At 32.2% G+C, this 25,688-nt stretch overlaps 1 protein-coding gene and 2 long non-coding RNA genes across 3 annotated transcripts; 2 read left to right on the top strand and 1 right to left on the bottom strand.

The window, feature by feature from the left end:
• Positions 1–15,364: 15,364 nt before the first annotated feature.
• On the top strand, positions 15,365–17,028 carry LOC145627370 (uncharacterized). The gene is made up of 3 exons (XR_014111387.1): positions 15,365–15,403; positions 16,109–16,249; positions 16,366–17,028. It is a non-coding gene; the product is annotated as an uncharacterized LOC145627370 (long non-coding RNA).
• A 698-nt stretch (positions 17,029–17,726) lies between these two features.
• LOC145627439 (uncharacterized) lies at positions 17,727–19,044 on the bottom strand. The gene is made up of 3 exons (XR_014111396.1): positions 18,812–19,044; positions 18,624–18,701; positions 17,727–17,893 (listed from the first exon to the last, which is right to left on the bottom strand). It is a non-coding gene; the product is annotated as an uncharacterized LOC145627439 (long non-coding RNA).
• Positions 19,045–20,444: 1,400 nt separating this feature from the next.
• Positions 20,445–22,580, top strand: LOC145564072 (uncharacterized). Its single transcript, XM_081624427.1, has 3 exons — positions 20,445–20,508; positions 21,307–21,909; positions 22,009–22,580. The coding sequence occupies exons 1-3, from the start codon at positions 20,445–20,447 to the stop codon at positions 22,578–22,580; spliced, it is 1,239 nt and encodes a 412-aa protein (XP_081480553.1).
• The last annotated feature ends 3,108 nt before the right edge of the window (positions 22,581–25,688 follow it).

Below are 25,688 nucleotides of genomic sequence, written 5' to 3' on the forward strand. Positions count from 1 at the left end.
CATATCACATATGAAGCCTTTGCTACATTTTGATTTGACCTATGTAGCTTTGTTTAGTTTTGTAGCTTATCTTAAAAGTATATCCCTCGAACAATGGTTGGAAGATAGGTAATTTTCATCTATTATCAAAATATATCTTATATAGATTGATAGCTCCCTTCATAAACACTTCACAAGGTTTTCTTTCGGAGTTTGTTGTAAAACGATTTCACAACGATTTCACAACTCTTGGATGTTCATCAAGGTCTTGACTTAAAATTCTCATTATTACGATCATATCGCAATACTTTGAATGTGTTGCCAAGTATATGTCTTGACTTAAATTTTCACAATTACAATCATATTGTAATGTAATCATTATCTTGTCAAGTTGATACTGAACTTCATACTGAACATTTTGAACATTTTCAAAATTTTCATACTTATGCTTCAACTAAGCACATGTGATCATATCACAAATGAAGTTTCATTGTGCGTCTCTAGTCTTTGAACCTTTGGTTTTCTTACATCAATATGTATTCGACCTTAAGTTCACATCATCATTTCTCTAAATGGTGATTTTTGTCAAAATTTCAAATTAGAATGATAATTACATATATCAATGGATTCATAATCTAATGATATTGAAAGTCCATACCTTTGGATCTTTCGCATGCAATGTTCATTTTTGTTCGAATTATTTGACATTTTAGAGACAATTCATTTATAGAAATGGTTCAATTATTTCTATCATATAGAACTTTGAACCTATTTAGCATCTCAAAACACATTATGACTCAATGAAGCATAGAATAACATTTATTCCACATTTTTTAATCTTCGATTCTTAGTCATTACTAACATTGAATGGTGTTTTGATAATGGCAAGAATGAATAACATTTATTTAATTCTAGCCAATAACAAGGTAAGGTGAAATATAGGTTCTACTTGTAAAGTTGCAACTTTTGCTTCCAGACTCGTAGATTCTACTTGTGAAGTAGCAACGTTTGCTTCTAAACTTGTAGATTTATTTCTCCTTTAGCCATAACTTCTTCCTTTAGTTCAACCACATTGTGCAATGAGTGATCTAAACAAGACATCATATGTCCAAGAAGTATCAATGTGCTAAATCAATTTCTATAATATACTTCTTAAATTGGAACATTTCCATTCTTTTACCTTCCAAATATATGAGGTAGTTTCTAATCAATTGGAATTGGTCCATTTAATTTGAAACATTTGCTGTTCATAACAACTTTTAGCATGTAAGTAGTTCTAGGTTTGAGAAGTAGCAACTTGTTTTCATTTCTTGGCCTATAACTTCTTAATGCGATCCTCATATATTCCTAAACCTTTCCCATTTGAGCCACTTAGAACACTTCTCTCAGGTTCAAAATGATACTTTGCTTAACTACTTTAAGCACTTTTCATGATTTTGCTAAGTCTATTCAATCATCATTCATATTAGAGTTTAATCAACTATTTAACTCTTACATAAAATGGATGAAGAATAGCGTCATTTGATCAACTTTTGATCATAGAAATTTCCAATCACTTTCTTATATTCAATCATATTGAAGATAAGAGATTTTATTGGACTTCTATACTTGTCTGTTAGAGGGTTTGTACCTCCCATCTCATTATATCCCTTGAAACACTTTTCAAAATGAAGATGTGTTGGCATTTTACTCAAACATTTTGAATAAAACCAACCTTAGACATGTGACATGGATTTCTAAAACTTGCCTTTTAGAACCATCTTAGAAAAATTGGAATATAGGTTTATGGATTATCTTTTAACCTTTTGAGAACGTTTCTCAACTTTATTTTCAATCGTGGAGATTATATTTAATAATAAAATTAGAACGACATGTTACTTGTAAGTAAACGCAAAATTCAATTATGTTTAATAAAAATTTAAAGTGCCATAAGCGAATTAAATTGGCAACTTTAAAGCATTTATTCAATTTTAATTGATCCCCATTGAATAAAATGATTCCAAGATCCTTTATTTGTGCAATGATTGACCGGACTTTGGCCCTACCATCAACCATTACATTTTCAAGGTGAGTAAACTCTTTACTGATTACAACTCTTTGTAATTCTTGGTTGAATAATTAACCATCACATGTTTAATTATTACCCTTAGCTTCAAGGTTCTAAACTCTTTAGGTAACCTTGTTGAGTATAACCAATCAAAAGTGTAAAATTTGTTTTACCCCCACTCCCCTAAGATATAATATGACACCCTGCTTTGGCATGACCCATCATAAATATCGAAGGTTTCATCGGGTTTTTGATTGGAAAAGCTACCTCAATATTTCTGGGACCTAGATTCATTATGTTGTGATTAAATAGTGAACTCTAGCGCATCATCACAAAACATCAATAAAATCTAACATGCATAATAAACTGAATGCATAAACAAGACATAGCATGTCCCCTAATCCTAAGAAACTAATAAAGCAAAAACTCCCACTTGAACCTTCATGGATCTCATCCACCTTGCTCCTTTGGGCCTTCACTTCATGGGCTTCTTGGATTAACTGCAACCTGTAATTTTACTCTATTCTATCTACTACTTAAATAAAATGAAATAAAATTACAAAAATACTTTAAAATTAAATTGATCATCATACATAAAACATTTTTATGCATAAATCAATCCGATTAAAATTATGAATCATAAAATAAATCGAATTAAATCAAAATCAAGCACAAAAATCATATTTTAGGGCTAGGAATTTCGAAAAATTCGAAAAATAGGGTTAGGGGGTTCGAAATTTTCGAACATATTAGGGCTAAAATTCGGTCTCTTCATGGCTATTTTGAGCATAATTAAATCACATTTAATCGATTCCAAAAGTTTAATCACATTAAATATAATAATTGAACCATAATTAAATTAATCTCCCTCTTAATTGAATTAAAATTGTGGACTATCAAAGAATTATAGTCAATATGCGTAAATGCAATAGGCTCTGATACCACTGTAGGGAATTATAGGTACTACGCAGCGGAAATAACATGAATCATATTCATACAGTACCTAATCCCAAGATCTAATGCATAACACATAAAGAACATATAATCGTACCTTTGAAGCGTGGTTCCACGTGCGATCGAGCAAGAACAATGGGAGATAAAGAACCCCAAGCGTGATTCCTCTACTTAGTCCACGAGCATGGATTAAACCTCCACTAATGCTAGTTAGTTGTGACTGAACACTTCAATCAACCTTCAACGGAGATTTGAGCCACGAACACACCACAACACCACCCACGCGCCACCACACGCGCCACCCGGGGAGGAGGGCCGTATGGACAGGGAGGAGAGAGAGAGGGGCAAGTAGAGAGAGAGAGAGTTAGGGTTTTTGGGAAACCTGGTTGCTTGTGTGACAATTCACTGTATGTCAATTGTTATGTCATGCAACCCTAGGCATGGTTTATATTTATAGATCATATCTAGAAATAAAACCATGTCAAGTCCAAAACCCATCAGACTCTTCTAACTATCTAAGCCCAATTATCAATATGGTATGTCATGAACTCATGAGGCCCAATAATGGGCCTCTAACTTGTTTAACCCAATACTCTTATGTATGACCTTGTAGGATCCATTCTATAAGGCTTTGGGCTATTAAGCTAGCCCAAAGATCAATTGTCATATCTAGCACCAAACATTGACGACCCTATAGAATGAACTTATTATCTCCATAATAGTGATCCTTGATATATCTAGTAATTGCACTTATCGAAGACATAACTCCTTGTAGACACCCATTTGTGTCTCCCGAAAAACCAAGCCCGGTGATGAGTACCTTTCACATCGAATCATAATCGAATGAAACGAAAGTGTGGAAAGGTCTAGTGTTGCGGAAAGTTTTATTTCTTTTCTCTTCTCCCTGTTTTGGAAAACTTTATTTTAAGAAAACAGCCAATCCAGTTTGGTTGGTTCAGATATGGGTCCAATAGTGGTGTAGTTGGATGGGGCTTGCAAAGACCTTTTCAACGATATATTATAAGCCCAACTCCGATGAATATTGAGGAAGTTATGGCCAATTTACTAAACTGGGTCCGGTTTGAGCTTTATGTACGGCCCAATGATCTAGGGGAGGGCCTAATATGATTTATCATTCCTAATGCAATTAGGAATGGTTTTAGTCTTCTAGATTCTTCTAGAAGGTTCTTTTCATTCCTAATTCAATTAGCATTGATAAGTTGACTTTGTTGACTTTTCAGAGTTTTAATCAAGATCAAATAGCATTTTCGAAGAAATTATATTATTTTATCTTCCAACGGTAAACTTATCGGATTTTCGAAAACACGTTAGAATCAAGACTGGCGTCCAACCCCAGGCCTTGGCGCCAGGCACTAGCCATTGGCGCCTGGCGCTAGCCACTGGTGCCTGGCGCCAGCTAGCCAGGGTTGGCGCCAATCCTGTTTTGCGATCTTCAGACTCTGTTTTGTTAAATTATCTTTTTTGGCTGATTTTCTCTATAAATATCGTATCAAAAACTCCGTTTTCATTCACCAATTCTCACGATCATTCACCTACAATCTTCATCTACAATTCATTCATCATCTACATCTTTCAATTCTCTCATTCTCAAGTATTCTTTAGCATTCAATTCTTTCTTGCTTTTTTCATACAAAATTCCGCATTCACAAGATCTAGAAACACCTAGCCATATTCGAAGTTGCCTTCGCCCTAGACGTGAAAGGTTTTAATTTCTGAGGGTTTGGTCCCAAATCTCTCCTTCAATTATTTAATTTAATTGTTTGTTTATTTTTTTCCTTGAAGTTACTAACGTGTGTATTTTGTAATTAGAAAGAGGTACGAGGCATCCAAGTAAGTACTTTAATTGATTTATTGATATTATGCGATGTAGATATCATGTCTATATTGTTATTGATATTCCTAGTATCATGTCTAGGGTATTTTTAATATTAAATATGATTGCTATGATGCCTTTTATTCTCTTCCTAATATTTATGATTGTTAGTATCATGTTAGGGTTAAAGATTTGATTTTTATTGCTTAGTGACATGCTAGGGTTTGTTATTAATCTTGTTAGTATCATGCCTAGGATCTTGCTATTTTTATTATGCTTTAATATTAACATGAACATGGTCATGAATATTATTGTTATAATTTATTATTATGATGATGATTATTTTATTTATGATGATTTATAATTATTATTCATGATGTTGATTATTGATTACGTTGCTTGATGCTTATTCTTTATTGCTTGATCACCTTTTATACATGTTAAAGGGAATTTGTACTTGCAATCACGCTTAATAAAATAATTAATAATCTTGTTAGGTTAATTTTGATTATAATTTCAAGTGATCGCCAATAATAGTTTATTTGTGCATTAAATTCAACCAACATAGATTAAACAGGTTTAGGGTTAACCTATTGATTGCATGTTAGTCAGAAAGCGCACATGAATACGAGCAGAATAAAGTAGAGGCCTATTATTAGGGCAGGTTCAATCTCTTTTAGGTTGGATTTGTACCTTCATCCCCGGACCCTTATTTGGTTCATGACCTTATGGAGTTGACGATCTCTTGGATCGTTAAGGGGTGTAACCTTCACCTCGTGAATGGTTTACAAGTTCCTTAAAAACTTGTTGGCGACTCTTTTGCTCTATCTTCTTCCCTTTTGGACGCCACCGTACTTTAGTGTATAATCACAGTGGGGTTCAAGCTAGTGGGATTTTAAAGGCTTGAAATTATTCCCTACACTCCTTCACACCAGCCATCGTGCAAGGCTGCTGCACGTGGCTAGGTTGTGACTGACCGAAACTAGCAGCAGCTGGATCAAAGTGTTGCTGCAGCTAGCTGCTGTCCCAGCCTGCGGGCTGGACAACAACACTTGGCTGGCTGCTAGCAGGATTAAACAAGCAAAATAAAAAAAGGAAAGCAAATAAAATGACTCTAACAATAGCAAAAATAAATTTAAACAAGCCGCTTCCCCGGCAATGGCGCCAAAATTTGATCGGGGTAAGGTAGGTCGTTAAACTACTTCCCTTATCAAATTAATCATTTATAAACCTAGACTACCTTAATACAAGTATAGGGGTAAGCATAGGGTCGAACCCAAAAGGAAGCATGCAAGTTAAACATCAAATTCACTAAGCAAGAGTCAAGGAAAGGATAATTTTGTTGATTTTTTTAATTGAAGGCACTAAAACTACAAAGAAAGAAAGATAAAATAGATTAAATCAAGAGAAAACGACGCTAGGGATACGAGGGTGTCAAACACGATTAAATAGAGGGGAACAACAATGGTTATCATGATGAACATGCCAAAGAACACTAGATTCTACCTAAACAATTCATTCTCATGCAATAGTCTAGGCAAATCAATGAAATAGGTCTTTACTAATTAGGATCATTCCCATGCATCCTATTAGTTACAATCAAAGCAAGAGATTAAAGATGCACAATCCATAAAACTCTACTTTAACAACTCATTCTCATGCAATCATTAAAATAGAGATGATCTTAATCTAATTCAAATCACTTTCATGCATTTAAACTAGAGAACATCATTATCTCAAGCTATCAAAAATCATATCTTTCATCAATTTACGACATGGGTTCAATCTAACCATCATCATTCATCCAATATCAATAGGGCTGTACAGAGTGCGGTTTGCGGTTTGAAAATTGCGGTGCGGTTTTTTAAAATGACCAAACCGCAGTTTGCAGTTTGGTGTTGTTTCTAAAATTTTTGAGACCAAACTACACCGCAAACTGCACTTTAATGCGGTTTGTAATTTTTATACTATATTTTCATTAAAATTATATAAAAGAACTAAAATATATGAGCTAATTTTTTACTATTAGTCAATTAAAGGTTAATGAAAAGAGTTTAATATTTAAATTATCAACTAATATTATAATATAAAATAAAAGTTTTGTTTTAAAAAGAATAATTACAATTTTAATAAAATACGGTTAAACCGCAAACCGCATCGCATCTTGCGGTGCGGTTTGGTGCTGTTTTTTTAAAAGTGTGGTTTGAAAAAAATTACAAACCGCACTGCGAACACCCCCTTCCCCTAGCTAAGAAATTAGCCTAGAGAAGGGAGATTATTTTGCTTCCCGTTGGAGATTATTCCGCGAATTGGTAATTGGAGAGGTTGCCGCTGTTGTTGTTGTTGGCGCTGTGTGGTGGTGTATTGGTTGCGGCGGAGAGGTGTATTGTGGTGGCAGCTCAAATGCGGCTGTGAGGGAGCAATTGAGTTGCGGGTTGGTCAGTGGTTGATTAGTGTTGAAATAGAGGTGAGGGATTTTTGGGATGCGTGGCTGTGAGTTGCGGTGGCTAGTGGAGTTGTGTTTGTTGTTGTTGCTGTTGGTGTTGATGTTGTTGAGGAAAGCAGGGGAAGTGTTTTGGGTGAATTGAGGGAGCAGGGGAGTGTGGTGTAGGATACGGAGATGGAGTGGTGTATGGTAAGAGTGGCAGCAACTTGATGCTTGGAAGCTTGTTGTTTGTCACATTTGACTCGAACCCGGAATTTCGAACTTGATTTGAGCATGAAAATTGAGCATCGACCCGAACACACCTACAACCAAAAACCAACACGAGGGTAGAACAAAATATAATAAAATAAAACGAAGTAAAATAAAATGCTAAACTAAAATAAATAAGAAAAAGAGAGAAGCTAGAAATTTATTATATAACAAGAACTAAAAACTTAAAATATAAACATAGAAAATAAGAGAATTTAAATAAATTAAGAAAATAAGCTAAAAACTATTAACAACTACTAAAATACATAAAATAAAGATCAAATAAGGAAAATAAGAAAAAGAGAAAAATAAAGCATAAAACAAGGGATATTATTAGAAACTAAACCGGAAAGTAAGCATAAAAATACCCTAAAAGTGACATAAAAGTCACTTATCAATGCGGTGAAGGGAAAGGTAAAAGAAAAGGGTAGTTTCCCATTTATGAGGATGAAAGAGGAAGCAGAAGAGATACAACTCATGATACGATCAACGGAATCCTGGTCATCAAAATTGAAATACAGAAGGCGGTGACGAATGAAGGGCCACTCCATTCTATCATCATAAGCCTTCTCCAAATTGATTTTCAAATCAAACACTCTCCTTTCCTACCCTTTTTCTTTCTCTCCAAAGAATGAATGATTTCAGAAGCAATGATGAAGTTTAATTTATATCAGTCTCTCTCCCTGGTAAGAAGTTATTTTGATTGGGGGATATGAATGAGTCAATCTTTGGCCTAATTCTATTCACCAGAATTTTTGAGAGAAATTTGTAGCAGGAGTTGACAAGGCTAATTGGTCGAAAGCTGATTATTTTGGTGGGGTTATCAATCTTTGGGATCAAGCAAATGATTGTCTTGTTTATTAAGGGGGGGGGGGGGGGGGGGGGGGGACAGATTTGCTTAAGAAAATGGAGGATAAGAACTGCAAACAATCCTCCTTTACATAATCCCAAAAATGTTGAAAGAAAAGGGCATGGAAACCTTCCTCTCCAGGTGCTTTTAGAGCACCCAACAGCCTCCCTAACTTCAGAGATATAAGGTAAGGAAGAGCAGGAGATTGAGTTAGAGGAAGAAGGGCTGGCAGGTAAAGAGATGGGATTAGAGGAAAAGAGAGAGCTAAAATAAAAAACAATGTGGTCATGGATTCTGTTGGGATCAGAAAGCCATTCACCAACATCATTTTTAAGGGATTAGAAAGCCATTCACCTTATTTGCTTTGCATCTCTCTTTTTGCACATTATTGGTTTTAGACCACAATTGACTATAATTGATTAAACAACAATAAATACACACAATAGGTACATAATAAATATACATGAGTTTCGAGTAATTTAGTCAATTACCTGGTATGTGACATTATAATAGATAGTACATCATTGCATGTAACTATAATTATTAATTACAAATATGAGTTTATAACACTTGTACTTATTATACACGTGAATGTCAACTAATTTAGTCAATTGCTTCGTATGTAAAGCCATAACTCATAAGATAATACACAGTTGCATATAAGGATATTACAAGTAGTATGAGTTTATAACACTTGGACTTACAAATTGCAGGCGATTTCAAGATCAAGAAGTGAACAAGGGCAATTTCAAGCTCCAAATGCAACCCAAATGATGACGCAGCAGCCATGGCCTAGGATGCTCCATGGAATTGGATCCGGACCATGGCTTTGGGGGCCTCAAGTAACTAACCAAACTGGATATCCAACAGTTAATCCTATACTTGGACAAGGTGGTTTTGGTGGTGGTGTTCAAATCCAACCAATGTCTCATAGTCAGGTTCCAGTCACACCAATGTCGTGTCGTCTACCATGTTACACCACTCCTATCATGTCACCATCTACACCCGTTGTATTGCCCTTTGCGCCCTCAATCACAATCTATCCTACTCGGCTCTTTTAAAGAAGTGCCTCATGAGGCTACTTAATAAACACCACATTGTACATTGTAGTCTGTAGTAGACTAGCAAGTAGTAATACCAGATGTATAAAAGTGAGTTTACTTCTTTCAACCATGTAGTAAGATCATATGTATGTAAAAATATTTTGTAGAAGCCTGAAATCATAGTAAGGCTATGTAATTCAAGCATTTACCCGGTATTATCTTTGTAATACAAGGTTTGTATCATACGAAGTATGTATTATGTCAAAAAAAAAAAACATACGAAGTATGTATAATGTATTCATGAAATCATGAGTTTATGTTCTTTTGGGCTTTAACTTGCTTACTTGGACCAACAAAATACGCCAAATTCTTAGGCCAATATGACTTCATTTCCCGTTCAATATATATTTTTATATTATGATATGTTCATATTTTTTTTTTTTACTAAAGGTTCATTTTTTGTGACGTGTTCATATTTTAATACTAAATGCTCATACCATAGGTGTGATCCACCTGTTCTTGGTATATTATAGGTGCGCCATATACACGGCCTTAACTTGAAGTACTGTACAACTTTGGGTTACCCTTTTGGGCTAAGGCTAAAAAGCCTATTGTGGAGCAAGTAGTGTGAAGTAAGGCATATTCTTACATGCATCCTCATGCAGTGGCGGACCATCCAGGGGGCCATTAGGGGCCTGGCCCCTGGTTCAAGCCCAAAAAACATTAGGATGTTTGCCTTGTAATAAGATATATGTAGGATTAGGCCCAACTTTCTAATATTTCTACAACTACACAACTAAAGCCCAAGACCCACTTTTGAGAATTTGTCCTTCTACCTGCCTTATTTCCCCAATAATTCTGTAGTGCTATTTGTTTCCAAACCTTAGGATATAGATATAGGACAATGTTTAGATTTATACATATTATGATGTCTTTTATTTTATTTTTTTTACTACGTACTATTTTTGTTCAATAAATGTATTGGTATTCTATACTCTATAGTGATATTTTGAGTAATATTCTTTTCAAAAAAAATTATTTTGACTAATGAATATAATTTTCAGTTCAGTTCAGTTCAGTCAATCGGAACAGGCCCTAATTCCATGTTGTAATAAACAAATTCAATCAAAAAAGTGAATTAAAAGTGAAAAATAATAAATAAAAATAAAAAAAAAACAGAGGAGAGAGAAAATGAAAAGGAAAAAATAGAGGAAAAGAAAATTATATTGAAGAATTTGATGATAATTTGGATCAAAATTATTATAAGAAAGAAAACAAAAGAGAGGGAATTTGAAAGAAGGAAACAAAAAATTTAAAAAAGGAAACAAAGAGCTGTATGATTTTTATATTTAAAGTAATGAATATAGTTTAATTTCATTTGTAATAAATTTTGGCAATATTAATCTCATTTGTTTTTATTACTTCAATTGCATAATTGTATTTATAAGTATCGCATAGATTTAGTTGTGATCGGCCCCCTCAAGAATTTTTTTCAAGATCCGCCACTATTCTCATGCATGTAGAATAGGTGCAACACCAGCCCAAACTCAAATCAATCAACACAACTCTTTGTTTCCTTTTTTAAATTTTTTGTTTCCTTCTTTCAAATTCTCTCTCTTCTGTTTTCTTTCTTATAATAATTTTGATCCAAATTATCATCAAATTCTTCAATATAATTTTCTTTTCCTCTATTTTTTCCTTTTCATTTTCTCTCTCCTCTGTTTTTTTTATTTATTATTTTTCACTTTTATTTCACTTTTTTGATTGAATTTGTTTCTTGCAACATGGAAATAGGGCCTATTCCGATTGACTGAACTGAACTGATGAACTGAACTGAACTTATTTATTAGTGATTTTTAACTACGGATTAGTGATCTTTGATTATTTATTACGATACATATGTGTATATACAAATGTACATATTATTAAATTATTATTATTAATTATTGATTATTATTATTATTATTATTATTATTATTTATTGATTATTATTATTAGTATTATTATTATTATTATTATTATTTATTGATGATTATTATTATTATTTATTGATTATTATTATTAGTATTATTATTTCAATTATTATTGTTATTATTATTATTATTATTATTATTATTATTATTATTATTATTATTACTATTTATTGATTATTATTATTATTATTATTATTATTATTATTGTTAATTACTTATTGATTATTATTATTATTATTATTATTATTATTATTATTATTATTATTATTATTATTATTATTATTATTATTATTATTATTATTATTATTACTACTTCCTCCATTTTTTTTTATTATTGCACCATACATGTTGGGCTCACATTTTTTGGTAGTGGGAAAAATGAGGAGAGAGAAGGGTAAAAGTACAAATAAGGCCATGTGATGTAAACATAAAGTAAAGAATCAAGTGTTAAAAGTAAGGGTATATTGGATATTTACAGTGTGAACACACATATTTTGTTTCTTTAAATGGAAATGGTGCAATATTTGTGAAATTTCCTTAAAAGGCAAGTGGTGCAATAATAAAAGAACGGAGGAAGCATTATTATTATTATTATTATTGTTGTTGTTGTTGTTGTTGTTGTTGTTGTTGTTGTTGTTGTTGTTTTTGTTGTTGTTGTTGTTGTCGTCGTCGTCGTTGTAATAAGAGCTTAAAAGAATGAAATTTGGTTTTATATCATTAGCAATATCATTAGACATAAATTAAGAGCTGAACTGAACTAAACTGAACTGAATTTCAACGGAAGAGAACAGGCCCTTAGTTGTTATTCCCAAAGAGATCGTCAATGCAGATTAGTGTTTTGTTTTGTTGATTTGTAATTAGTTTTTTTATGTTAGTTTCAATTGTTTTTATTTTATTTTATTTTTTATTTATTTTTTTTTATTTTTGGGTTAGCGTCGATCAATTTCGATTTATTATGTATGAATTTTTTTTGTAAATTTAGTTCTTCGTGTTTTTTTGTTCATAATTTTTATGTATGAATTTCGATTTAAAAGTAGAGCCCCTTTCAGATGGCTCTGGATACTTTTTTAATCTAAGTAATTTCCTTCTCCTGAACTCTCTGTTATAGTGAATGCTTTGTGCATTATATTACTCTCTGTGTTTGATGTGATTCATTGCTCCGCTTCATCTATTTATTTGATCTCTACTTGACATGGGGATGGCCTGAAATCGAAAGAGAACATTTTGTAGTTGTTTACTAATCCCTCTCTCTGAAATTGATAGTCATGTATACTATTTTGGATTATCCTTAAAAACTATCACAATTCCAAAATAGAAACACAATATGGCTGTGGATCCCAATAACATTCAACAATGCATGGTTCCTGGCTTCCTGCAGGCGGATGAACGATCCACATGGTGCATCCCTTGCCAAAAAAAAAAAAAACGGAAAGAACATTGTATAGAAATATAAAGAACATTTTTTTTTTGAGAGAAAAATATAAAAAACATTTAGTTAAAGTGAAAAGAACATATTATAAAATTGTAAAGAACATCGTATAGAAATTTAAAGAACATTCAGTTTAAGTGAAAACAACATGTTATATAATGTTAAATAATGTTCTTTATCTTCATGTTCTTTGATTGTCAGTATAATGTACTTTTATTTGTGACATAATGTTAATTGTTTATGTTGAAATGTTCTTTGAATTTTGTCTTTAGATTATGGTGGTAAAATAAAAAAAATGTTCATTACATTATAATATCATTATAGGTGATCAAAATTTCGGGTCAGGCCGAGCCTTAATATAATATCTCGTCCCCAAACTCGGAAAACATAGCGGGCTTTTCCGGCTTTTTTCAGGTTGGGTTTTTATTTTTAACTAAAAATGCATTTTTAGGCTTTTCCAAACCTGCCTTATTTTCGGTTCGGGTCGGGCTGAAGTTGACCACCTCTAATTATCATGTTCTTTATTATTATTACGGATGTTCTTTAGATATATGTAAAGAGCATAAAGTTTGATTTTTTTTTTATTTTTTTTTTTATTTTTTTTTTTTTTTTTTTTTTTTTACAAAATAGCTACATGTTCTTTATAAAACAAGGAAAATTTGTTAGAAACTACCTTATAAATGACATTTTTTGTCAGAAACTACCTTATAAATTTTTTTTTGTGAGAACATACCATTTTAACAAAATTTTTTGCAAGGACATACCAGTCACCGGATTTTCAAGTTTGAATAAACTAATTAAACAAGGACTCAAAGTTTCTAACAATTCAAGATCTAATCAACAGTTTAACAAGAGTGAAATTAACTACAACAGACAATACAATACAACCACGAAAAAGCAGCCACTGATATTTTGGACCCCAATGTAAGGAGATGCTTGGTTCCCCCATATTTTCTTTTCTTCTTCAATCTTCTCAATTTCCTCACAAAGCCTTGTTCACCTGTGCGAATTGGCCACAAGTATTAACATACAGAAATCCCCAATTAGACCCTAATATAGTTAATTAGTTACACATTTATCAACCAACCACTACACTTACATTTTCAAAAACCAAAGTAACATACATACTCGAATAACCTGATATTTAGACTTGTTGTTTGTAATTTCTACAAAGATACAATTTCTGGAAGAAAGTTTAAGGTGAATGCTTTATTAAGAGGAGAGATAAATTGAGGAGAGAGAAGAAATTGGATATCATAAAGGGGTAAGTCGTGAGAAAGATTAGGGAAAAGAATAGGAAAAGAGAAAAGAAATGGGTTTAATGAAGTCACGTGCCCGGCACAGGACTGGTCAACGCCGTGTTTTTGAGGTCAAACTTGAAAATCCGGTGACTGGTATGTCCTTGCAAAAAATGTTGTTAAAATGGTATGTTCTCACAAAAAAAAATTTATAAGGTAGTTTCTGACAAAAACAGTCATTTATAAGGTAGTTTCTAACAAATTTTCCATAAAACAATTATATGTTCATTACAATACAACCATATGTGATGTTCTTTATAAAATAGTTATATGTTCTTTATAAAATAGCTATATGTTCTTTATAAAATAACTGTATGTTCGTTACTGAACAACTAAATGTTCATTCCGCCTTTTTAGAAAGAAAAAAACGAATACATGGAGCATTGTGCATCCGCCTCTATGGAAAAAATTTCACTACTACCATATAGACTGACGAAGTATTTGTTATATTCAAGGAGCTAAACTACTAGGCTATTTAGCTGAGGTCTAGTTTCATATTATCAAATTTTGAAGACAGGAATATCTCTTGTCATTGATTCTTTCACATCCTGAGAGCAACACGAGCAGTTTCAGCGCCAATGTCACTTGTTGCTCCTGGAAATCAATATTATTTGCTCAAAGAAGAAGTAGAAAATTAGATACAACGAAGACAGATAGAAAGCTCTGCATCATAAACATGTTATAGAATTAAATTAATCGAAGTAAACAGCCAATTTGTACAACAATCCTAACAATGCAACTTTGATTTTTATGAAGCACAAATATTCAACTGTTATATCTCTACAAACACACACACACACCAAGTAGTAGTTCTGTTTGTTAATCAAACACTAGTCTTTGAGTAACTTTGATTTGCATCTACACTCTACACTAGTCTCTCTTGACCTTGGTGGTCACAGTTAAGCAAACAATATGCTTTCCAATTTTGAACTCGAACTCGCGTACACGTTGATTTGCTATACTATCCTTGTTCTTGTTCATATCATCAATCTGATTACTTGCTTCATTATCAAGTGGTACATAGTAGCTTCTTCTCAACTTCATTCTCCTCAGAATCTTAGACAACTGCAATTTCATGAAAAATCAAATTCAAATCAGCCTTCCATGTTAATTAAGTGTTTTCAATTATTCGAATCTAAAGCAATATTAATATTATTACGGAGTACTACTTTAGAGCCGTGTCTTATTGTTACTCATATACGGGTGAGTAGTACGTTTGTTTATCAAGGAGATAAACTTAGGCACCCCTTATTGGAGTAAACGAAGAGGATTACGATCATCAGTTGGGCGGCCTTGCAAAGGTATTTAATTAGGTTTTCGATTAATTAGTTCAATTTTTGTGTAAATCGTCCGATTCTGTTTAATTTAACTTTAGATTTTCAATTTTAGTGTTTAAATTTCATTTTTAAGAGGTATTTTAGTATTTGATTTGATTTTTAGGGATTAGTTTTTACAATAGCTTAATTCTACTGGTTTTCCTCTCTCCTGTGTTCGTTGTTCGTAGTTTTAGTGTATTGATTTTAGTCGAAAAGCTTTAGAAATTGCAGAATGTGTGTTTATGCGTGCAAATATAAGAAAACAATTACTGGACGAAATATTAATATAATTATAAGATATCAATTGTGATTATATCAATATAAATATGATTATAAGTTTCAATTGTGATGATTATATCAATATAAAAGTGACTATATGAATATAAATATGATTAAAAATTAGATTATATCAATATAAAAATGATTATAAGATTTCAATTGTAATTATATCAATATAAATATGATTATAAGATATCAATTGTGATTATATCAATATAAAAGTGACTATATCAATATAAATATGATTATAAGATATCAGTTGTGATTATATCACATCTTTCATATAATGATGTTTGTGTATATATAATGATGTTTAATATCATATAATGACGTTTAATATCATATAATGATGTTTGTGTATATATAATGATGTTTAATATCATATAATGATGTTTGTGCTGAATATTTCAGGTATTTTTTCCAGTCTTATTTGAGCATCATTATTTTCTGTTTGTGCTGAATATTAAAGAGCAGAATATTCAATATCTTGACAACAAGCTATTGGTTGATCCTTCTTATAAGAAAAAAGTTGAAGAAATTGGATTAGTATTGGTATTTCATACTTCACTTTTGTTCTACAGTTTTTCAGGTTTTCATATTTGTATTTTATTCTTATTTTAAAAATACTAATTATAATTTATTTTTATTTTTTTTATTTTTTATTGTAGGCTGATTTAATTGGAAATTTCTTCGAGTTAATCCACTTAAATATCGTTTGTGATATTGGACTCTTTAAAATAAAAGAGATCGAAGGGAGGTGGAAGACCAATATGCTGTTTTTGGATTTGGATTGTGTTGCTTTCGTGTTGACCAATATGTTGTTGTTTGACGGTTCAAATGTGTTTGAATGCCCTTTTTTGAATACTGTAAGTTCTATTACTTTATATCATTTTGTGTATGCTAGAAAAAAGTTAAGAGTTTAGGTAAGGAATAATGTTTTATATGATTATTAATTTTCAGGAGAATGATAGAAAGATATGCAGAGCTTGTATATGTGCAAGCCTTGTATTATCAGACATGAATAAAGTGAGATCTCAGTTGTTGGATAATGTGATTGCATTCAAAGATAAAAGGTCAAAGACTTTGCAGACAATTGAAGAGAACAGAAGGAAAAAGGCCCGAAAAGTAGAAAAGATGAAGAAACCCGAAGCCAAAAAACAAAAAATTGTAGCAACTAAGAAGAAGAAATAGTTGTAGAGTTCTAAAAGTAGATAATATGGATTAATATTTTTGGTATGTAATGACATTTACACGTGTAATGTCTAACAATGTCTAACAAGTAACAATGTAATGACATCTATATAAATCAATTAATCAAGTTCATAATAGTATTCTAGTGTTTAACAGCTTATATATGATTATATAATATTATATGTGATTATGAGTATACCAAATATGAGTATATAAGATGAAAAGCTAACAGATTCATAACATCCTCCTCTTTTGGGTTACATAATAGTAGTATTCAAGTGTTTAACAACTTATATATGATTATATAAGATTATATGTGATTATGAGTATACCAAATATGAGTATATAAGATGAAAAGCTAACATATTCACAACACCTCCTCTTTTGGGTTACATAATTAAGTACATGGCTGGCAGATATATTTGATTTACTTTTGCATGAGAAGATTTGTTCTATGGTCAAGTTTGTATGAAATATTGACTCCTATTTTGGTCACTATATAAAAATTGAAATCTGATTATACCCAATCAAATACCAATACAAAACTGATTATGTCAAATACAAACTGATTATGCCAAATCAAAATTGATTATGTTGTATATGAGATAGAAAAGTTAATAAACCAAAAATTCTAAAACAAATGAACTTTTGGAGTTGTGGAACCAAATTCTTTATGTCTTTTTTTCCCTCTTTTTGTTGGCTTTTGTATAAATCATAATGCCCCTTGATTCTCTTGTTATCTTTCCCTTTGGTAGTTGCTCTATCGGGATCCAATATAGTTAGTCCTGACGATGACAATGCTTGATGACTTCCATCAGTTGTTGTTGCTTTTGCTTGTTGTGCTGCTGCTTTTGCCTTTTCAGCTGCTTTTGCTTCTTCAGCTGCTCTTCTTTGTTCATCTTCCTTGATTATTTTGTCAACAATAATGTTGGTCTTTTTGAAATTTTCTTCAAGAAATTTTCTTGCTTTTGCTATTTATGGCTCTTCAAAACTAAATTGTATTGTCTGCAAGTGAAAATATAATAGCCAAGATAAAATTGATTATATCATTATAAATCAGATTATATTATGATAAATCAGATTATATTATTATAAACCAGACTATTTTCAGCTATGTCTCCCCCCTCCAAGCACCCCCTTTGTTCAAGTTGTTACAACAAAAACAAGAGGCCACTGAAAATGTTACAGCACCATAAGACAATGCCTAGTGCAGCAGTGCAAAATACACTAAATACATTAAATCACCACATACGAATCAATCAAACTCTCACAACCGTACCCCTCCCCTGCCTACATGCAGCACACAACTCCCTCCCCTTCTCTGCATTACACATGATTATAATGCGAAAAAGAAGATTATAGAGTATAAAATAGAATTATATCACATAAATGATTATTGAAATAATTTTTATACCGTACACCAAATGTAAGATTATTATTTTGCAGAAATTTTATAAAATTGATTATATTACATTTAAAGTGACTATATCATAATTAAAGTGATTATACTTATCATTTTATAAAACTTCTGACTTACATTTAAAGTGTCAAACAAGTGTTGCATGAATTGATACATGTAGATATTGGAGAATAATTGACTTACATTTTATGAATCCTATTTAACATTATGAAATTGCAGCAATTGCATAATTGATTCATTCACATTATCGAATTCTAAAACCAATTGCATAATTTGCATATACTCTAAATCGCATAATTCGCATAATTCTAATACCTTGAACTTGTATTACATGTTGATCATTCTCATCCTCAGCATCAATAATTGCTTGTTCTACATCTTCAACAACTTCATCTTCTTATTCAGGTCCGAATTGATCAATAAATTAAACAATGATCAATAAATTAAATTTGCACAGTTTGATCAAAATCAAATAGATAATCAGTCATTTTTATAATTCTTACCTTCGTAGTAGCATTCGATTTGAGCATCATCGCTCAGATCGAAATTGATTACGTTGATATCAAAATTTTCTACATTGTCCTGTATATTTTGATTTAGAACAATTTCAACTGAATGTATAGAAGAATTTGCCATGATTTTCGGAGAAATTAATTGATTATTAGAGAATTATAAACCCTAGATTGATTAGAAGGAGAGAGAAAAAACTTCGAGCTCTGAAGAAGATGCATGAATTGTTTGGGGTTTTATGGGTTTAAGGGTTAGTGGACTGGGCTGGAGACTTTTTACTGTCTTCTATTTGGTGGTTTGGGCACGTGAGACTTTGGGTCCACAATAAGTTTATTGTGGACCGGATCCACCCAAGATGAATTACTTTTTATATACGTTCAACAGGCGTAATTATCTTTTGGAAATGAAATGCTAAACTAAAATAAATAAGAAAAAGAGAGAAGCTAGAAATTTATTATATAACAAGAGCAACACGAGCACACGGGCAGTTTCAGCGCCAATGTCACTTGTTGCTCCTGGAAATCAATATTATTTGCTCAAAGAAGAAGTAGAAAATTAGATACAACGAAGACAGATAGAAAGCTCTGCATCATAAACATGTTATAGGATTAATCGAAGAAAACAGCCAATTTGTACAACAATCCTAACAATGCAAGTTTGATTTTTATGAAGCACAAATATTCAACTGTTATATCTCTACAAACACACACACACACAAAGTATTAGTTCTGTTTGTTATTCAAACACTAGTCTTTGAGTAACTTTGATTTGCATCTACACTCTACACTAGTCTCTCTTGACCTTGGTGGTCACAGTTAAGCAAACAATATGCTTTCCAATTTTGAACTCGAACTCGCGTACACGTTGATTTGCTATACTATCCTTGTTCTTGTTCATATCATCAATCTGATTACTTGCTTCATTATCAAGTGGTACATAGTAGCTTCTTCTCAACTTCATTCTCCTCAGAATCTTGGACAACTGCAATTTCATGAAAAATCAAATTCAAATCAGCCTTCCATGTTAATTAAGTGTTTTCAATTATTCGAATCTAAAGCAATATTAATATTATTACGGAGTACTACTTTAGAGCCGTGTCTTATTGTTACTCATATACGGGTGAGTAGTACGTTTGTTTATCAAGGAGATAAACTTAGGCACCCCTTATTTTATTCGATTACAATTGTTAAAAAAAAAAAAGAAAGCATGAGGCTATAACCCTCTACAAGTAGCTCTGAATTCAAATGTTTCATACAAAAGTTCACAAACATCTACTGTTCTATTGCTTCACCAATACAAAAAGTACCCTTGTATTAATTAAATTCAGTCCCAAGCCACCACTCTTCTTAGTGCTCTCTTAAGGAGCAAAATTCTACACTAAAAATTTATATTATTCCATAATTGTTTCAAGTAACATTTAAAGGGGATCCGTGGCCCAATGGTAGTGCGTCTGACTCCAGATCAAAAGGTTGCGTATTCGATTCACGTCGGGTTCAAAACCCTAATTTTTTCAAAATGGTTTCTTTTTTTTACTCATTTCTTATTTGCCTAACTTATTCGTCCAAAATACAAGTATACTCGCTGTAGTAAAGTCACCCTTGACTTGAGCTCATACCAGCAAAGAACATGAAGTTTTCTCTCAAGATGAAGTCTAAGGAGGAGCATCTTAACTTGGCAGAATCCTCACAAGGTAAATGGAAATGGATATATGAATGAATAGAAAGATTTTATTTTTGTGGTTGCCAAGTTTTTATCAGCTAGTATTCTTGAAAGATTTAATCTTTATTTTTGTGTAATAAGTCACTATGAATCTTTAATCTTCACCCAACTCAGCTAGTCTTCTTGAAAGATTTAATCTTTATTTTTGTGTAACAAGTCACTATGAGTCTTTAATCTTCACTCAACTCAGCTGGTCTTCTTAAAGATTTAATCTTTATTTTTGTGTAATAAGTCATTACTAACACGTACTAAAGATTGAATCTTTAATCTTCACTTAACTAATTCAGCTGGTCTTCTTGAAAGGTTTAATCTTATTTTTGTGTAATAAGTCATTACTAAACACTAAAAAGATTGAATCTTTAATCTTCACTCAACTCTATAGTGTTAATTCCCTGACGTAAAAGACCTCATATCGTGATATTAAACCTTGAGGAACAGATTCTCAAAAAAAATGTACAAGAGTATTTCAAATCATGTATTAAATACATTTATGATATCTTTTGGGAATATTATATATTTAGGAGAATATTGTATTTTGATAGGATATTTTTCATGGTTTCTATTTTCTAGTTTGTCTAAATTAGTATTCTTGAGTTTTCAAAAAAAAAAAAAAAAAATAGGTATTCTTGAGACCGTACGTGTATTATATATTGATCCCTTAACTTTAGCATGTTACTATTGTGTTTCCTAGTATAATGTATCATATAATTCCTATGGTTGCTCAATCAATTGGCTTTTAAATGTTTATTTTCAATTTGTATACATGTAGGTCTTATGCCATCTAATATATACAAAGCATTTGAGATGGGCAAATCTGTTGAGATTACTGAGGCTCTTGATGATAAAACATTGGATGTAACCCAATGTTTTACGCCCAATGGTGGTACCATTTTGCACTTAGCAGCTTACTATGGAGCGTTTGTTATATGCCGGATGGTTCCAAGTGAAATACTGATGAAGAAAGATGGCAACGATGATACTGCCCTTTCAATAGCTTCAAGGGAGGGTAATCTTGCTTTTGTCGAAGATTTAATTGAAGAGGTGAAGAGAAAGGTCTCTAATGCGGTTGAAGAAGAAGGGCAAAGTGCTCAACCTTATGAAAGGCTGTTGAAGATGCAAAATAAGCAAGGGAATACTTCTCTACATGAGGCCGTTATTGGAAATCACTTAGAAGTGGTTGAATATTTGATTGAACTCGAGCCTCTAGCCAACTATTCATGCAATGCATTTGAAGAGTGCCCACTGTTCTTGGCAATTGAGAGGGGCTATTTTGAGGTGGCAAAGAAGATCATGGAGAAACTAAGTACAGTGGATTTTAGAGGTCCTGGGGGAAGTTGTGTGCTGCACATTGCGGTTATGTATGATATGCAAGGTGAATAACATGTTTATTTTCATTACATATATTTACATAACACTTTAAAAAGTATTATTACATCATTAAGTGGGTGTTTTTTTTTTCTTTTTGTTGTAGATATGGTGGCTGAACTTGTGCAGTATAAGACAGACTTGTTATACTGGAAAGATGTGCAAGGATGGGCAGCTCTACACTATGCCTCCATTCAAAGGAATTTGAAGATGGCGAAGAAATTAATCGAGTATGATCGAGGTCTGATTTATATGAAAGATAACAGGGGATTTACTCCATTAACTGTGGCAGTATCCTTGGGCTATGTTGATTTGGTTAAGTTATTTTTTCATCATGCTCCGGATTGTGGCCAATCTGTAGATGCATTAAACAGGAATGCTCTTCACATTGCCGCTTTCTACGGTCAAAACAAAGTTTTGGAGTATCTGCTAACATTGAAGGTGAACCAGAGTTTGGTTAATCAGAGAGATCTCGAGGGAAATACTCCCCTTCATCTGTCAATGTCTCGACAAAACAATCTGCCTTCGCTTATAACAAATGGTAGAGTTGACGTGTGTGCTCGCAATGTTCAAAAGCTGACGGCCATGGATCTTTCCACTTGTTCCAGGAATTATTGTAGCCGTCTTTTCTATTCCCTTCTTTATCTTATATCTGGCTTTTGTGAAGAAGATGTTTAGATCTTAGATTAGATAGTTGTAGGTGGCTATCAAAACTCTAATCTGAATACACAAATTGAAGAGCTCTACAGATTTTATCATGTAGACTACAGATGCTTTTCCATATTTAATGCTGTTTTCCATTTTCCCTGAGTAATAAAGGAACACTTAGATATTTGGCTCTGGTTGTTTTTGCAGCTTGTGATAATGTGATCTGCATAATTTATTATTTTAGTTCAATTTGTAAGCCTGAAAGGTGATTCAAATGTAGTGGGTTATGCGGTGAGAAGGGCTATTATAAAAGAACTTGTCAAAAACCAAGAACAAGTAAACCAAATCAAAGAATTGTAAAGGAGTACCATTGCCATTAATGTAAAAGGTATAGCCTAGATCATTCAAGTAATTAGAATTTTATACATGACCCTCCACAAAGAGGGAAAGCTGCAACTGCCTTATAGCAGGTAACTAATCCTCAGGTATGGACATGTTACATGTTGAACGAAGACATACGACTAAAAGATGTCGTAGATCAAAGAAGAAGTAGAAAATTAGATACAACGAAGACATATAGAAAGCTCTGCATCATAAACATGTTATAGAATTAATCGAAGAAAACATCCAATTTGTACAATAATCCTAACAACGCAAGTTTGATATTTAGGAAGCACAAATATTCAATTGTTATATCTCCACACACACACAAAGTAGTATTTCTATTTGCTAGTCAAACACTAGTCTTTAATTTGAGTAACTTTGACTTGCATCTAAAGTCTACACTAGTCTCTCTTGACCTTGGTCGTCACAGTTAAGCAAACAATATGCTTTCCAATTTTGATGATCTCGAACTCGCGTACACGACTATCCTTGTTCTTGTTCATATCATCAATCTCCTTTCCTTTAGAATGCGCATGATTACTTGCTTCATTATCAAGTGGTACATAGTAGCTTCTTCTCAACTTCATTCTCCTCATAATCTTGGACACCTGCAAATTCATGAAAAATCAAATTCAAATCAGCCTTCCATGTTAATTAAGTGTTTTCAATTATTCGAATCTAAAGCAATATTAATATTATTACGGAGTACTACTTTAGAACCGTGTCTTATTGTTACTCTTATACGGGTGGGTAGTACGTTTGTTTATCAAGGAGATAAACTTGACACCCCTTATTTTATTTGATTAGAGGCTATACTAATACTTGATGTTGCAAGTGTCACTAATTTCTCATAAAATTGGTACAATCAAGAGTTGACCCTATCAAATCAAAGAGAATTATTTGTACAGTAGCACTAAAACAAATAACATCAACAGATCATAAATCATAAAATCAATTAATTGGTAAAAATCAAATAAACAATCAAAGAGACAATCAAATAAACAATCAAAGAGACAGAGATTACTATACATTAGGTAACTTGAATTTGGCGCGAGCATGGATGATCTTGTTGGTGCAGCCTGAAACAAATTTCACTGAATCCTTGACGTCTTCCTTAAATTCAAACCATGGTAGTCTGAAACATAAATCTTTTAAATATTCTCCATCGTATAAATCCCAATCTTCCCAATTCAAATCCCTGTTCGTCATTCTAATTCTGCAATATTTGCCTTTCTTCTTTTTTGGAAAAGTTCGAGTCTTTTCTGATTTTCCAATAATTCACCTCTTGTTTAAATCAATTCTCTCTCAATAAAGAGGTTGTTTAGATATATCAAGCTTTTATTATTTTTTTAAAAAATAAAATATATCAAGCTTATCATCTTTTTATATAATTTTTTTAAGGGATTATACCTTCAGCAGGATTTTTTTTTATTTTTTTATCTTTTGAAGGATTATACGTTCAACAGGAATAATAAAAAATTAATTATAGGGATAATTACTACTTGTACGGGTGTTTGGTAAGTGGGATTAGGAGGGGTTTGGGGATTAAAAGATTGAGAATAAAATTGGAAATACAATAAAATATTGACAGTTTTTTGTTTGCGTTGTGAAGGGAATTGAGTAGAAATAAATATCAAATTATAATAACACCCTAAAACTTTTGTAATTCCTAATGGCTACCATAATATGAAATACGTAAAACTTTTGTAATTCCTAATGCTACCATATACCCCTTACCTCCCAACTTACCATGGTTACTGCAATTAACCACCCCTACCCCACATGTATATACAAAAAAAAAAAAAAAAAAAGAGAAACTGAAATATATATATACATAAAATATCTACATTCATTGCAATTTCTATATACTTGTATAACAAGTACTACGTATATACATATGATTTTGAATAAATGAAAAATAAATTTGGCAGCCTATAATCTACAATCAGTAGCGACACCCTCTTGCAGGCATTGCAGCAGCAACAATATTACAACTCTGAATGTAGTTGTTGATTGGCTCGGCTGTTAATCTTTTATATCCTTAATCAGATGATCAGATTATAAATTTTTTGAATATTACTATAGTTGAATTTGGCGCAAGCATGGATTGACAATTAAAAATATTAGTGATCAAAGATTAGCATCACCATTTGTGTCCAAGAGAAATGGAGCAAATATTTAAAAACGGAGGGAGTATTAGATTTTCCAAATTTAGATTGATTCAACATGGGTTTCTTTGCTTTAAAAAAACAAAAACATGGGTTTCCTTAGAGTGAGGCCAATGGATGACCAGGTCACTGGTTATGAGGAGAGAGAGGAAAGTATAAGAGAATTGCCACCCCCAAATAGCCCCTAGAAAGATTTTTCTCAATTTCTCATTACCTTAATCATGAAGCCAAACCCTTACCATTAGACCAAGCGACTGATTTGGCTTAGTGTTAATTGGAAACATAGGAACACAGCAGACTGCATACTTGGATTTTGGAAGCTCAGTCTTTTATAAGCTCCTGGTTATGCTCATTGTTTATCAAATTACACCATGTACTTTAGGATTATCAAAAAAACAACCTGGTGGATGGATGATATCTCCACCCACTATGCTGAGTTGATGTGTTTTCTACCTAGTATGTTCGTGTAGAAATTTAAGACAAACCAGAATACATGCCTGATACATATATTTGTACCCAACAAATCTATATCTCCATACTCATCTATTAAAAAGCGTTCCTAAAACGGAATATGTGTCACATGACA

The sequence above is a fragment of the Chenopodium album genome, chromosome 1 (genome assembly GCF_948465745.1).
Source record: "Chenopodium album chromosome 1, dcCheAlbu1.1, whole genome shotgun sequence".
Taxonomy (NCBI): Eukaryota; Viridiplantae; Streptophyta; class Magnoliopsida; order Caryophyllales; family Amaranthaceae; genus Chenopodium; species Chenopodium album.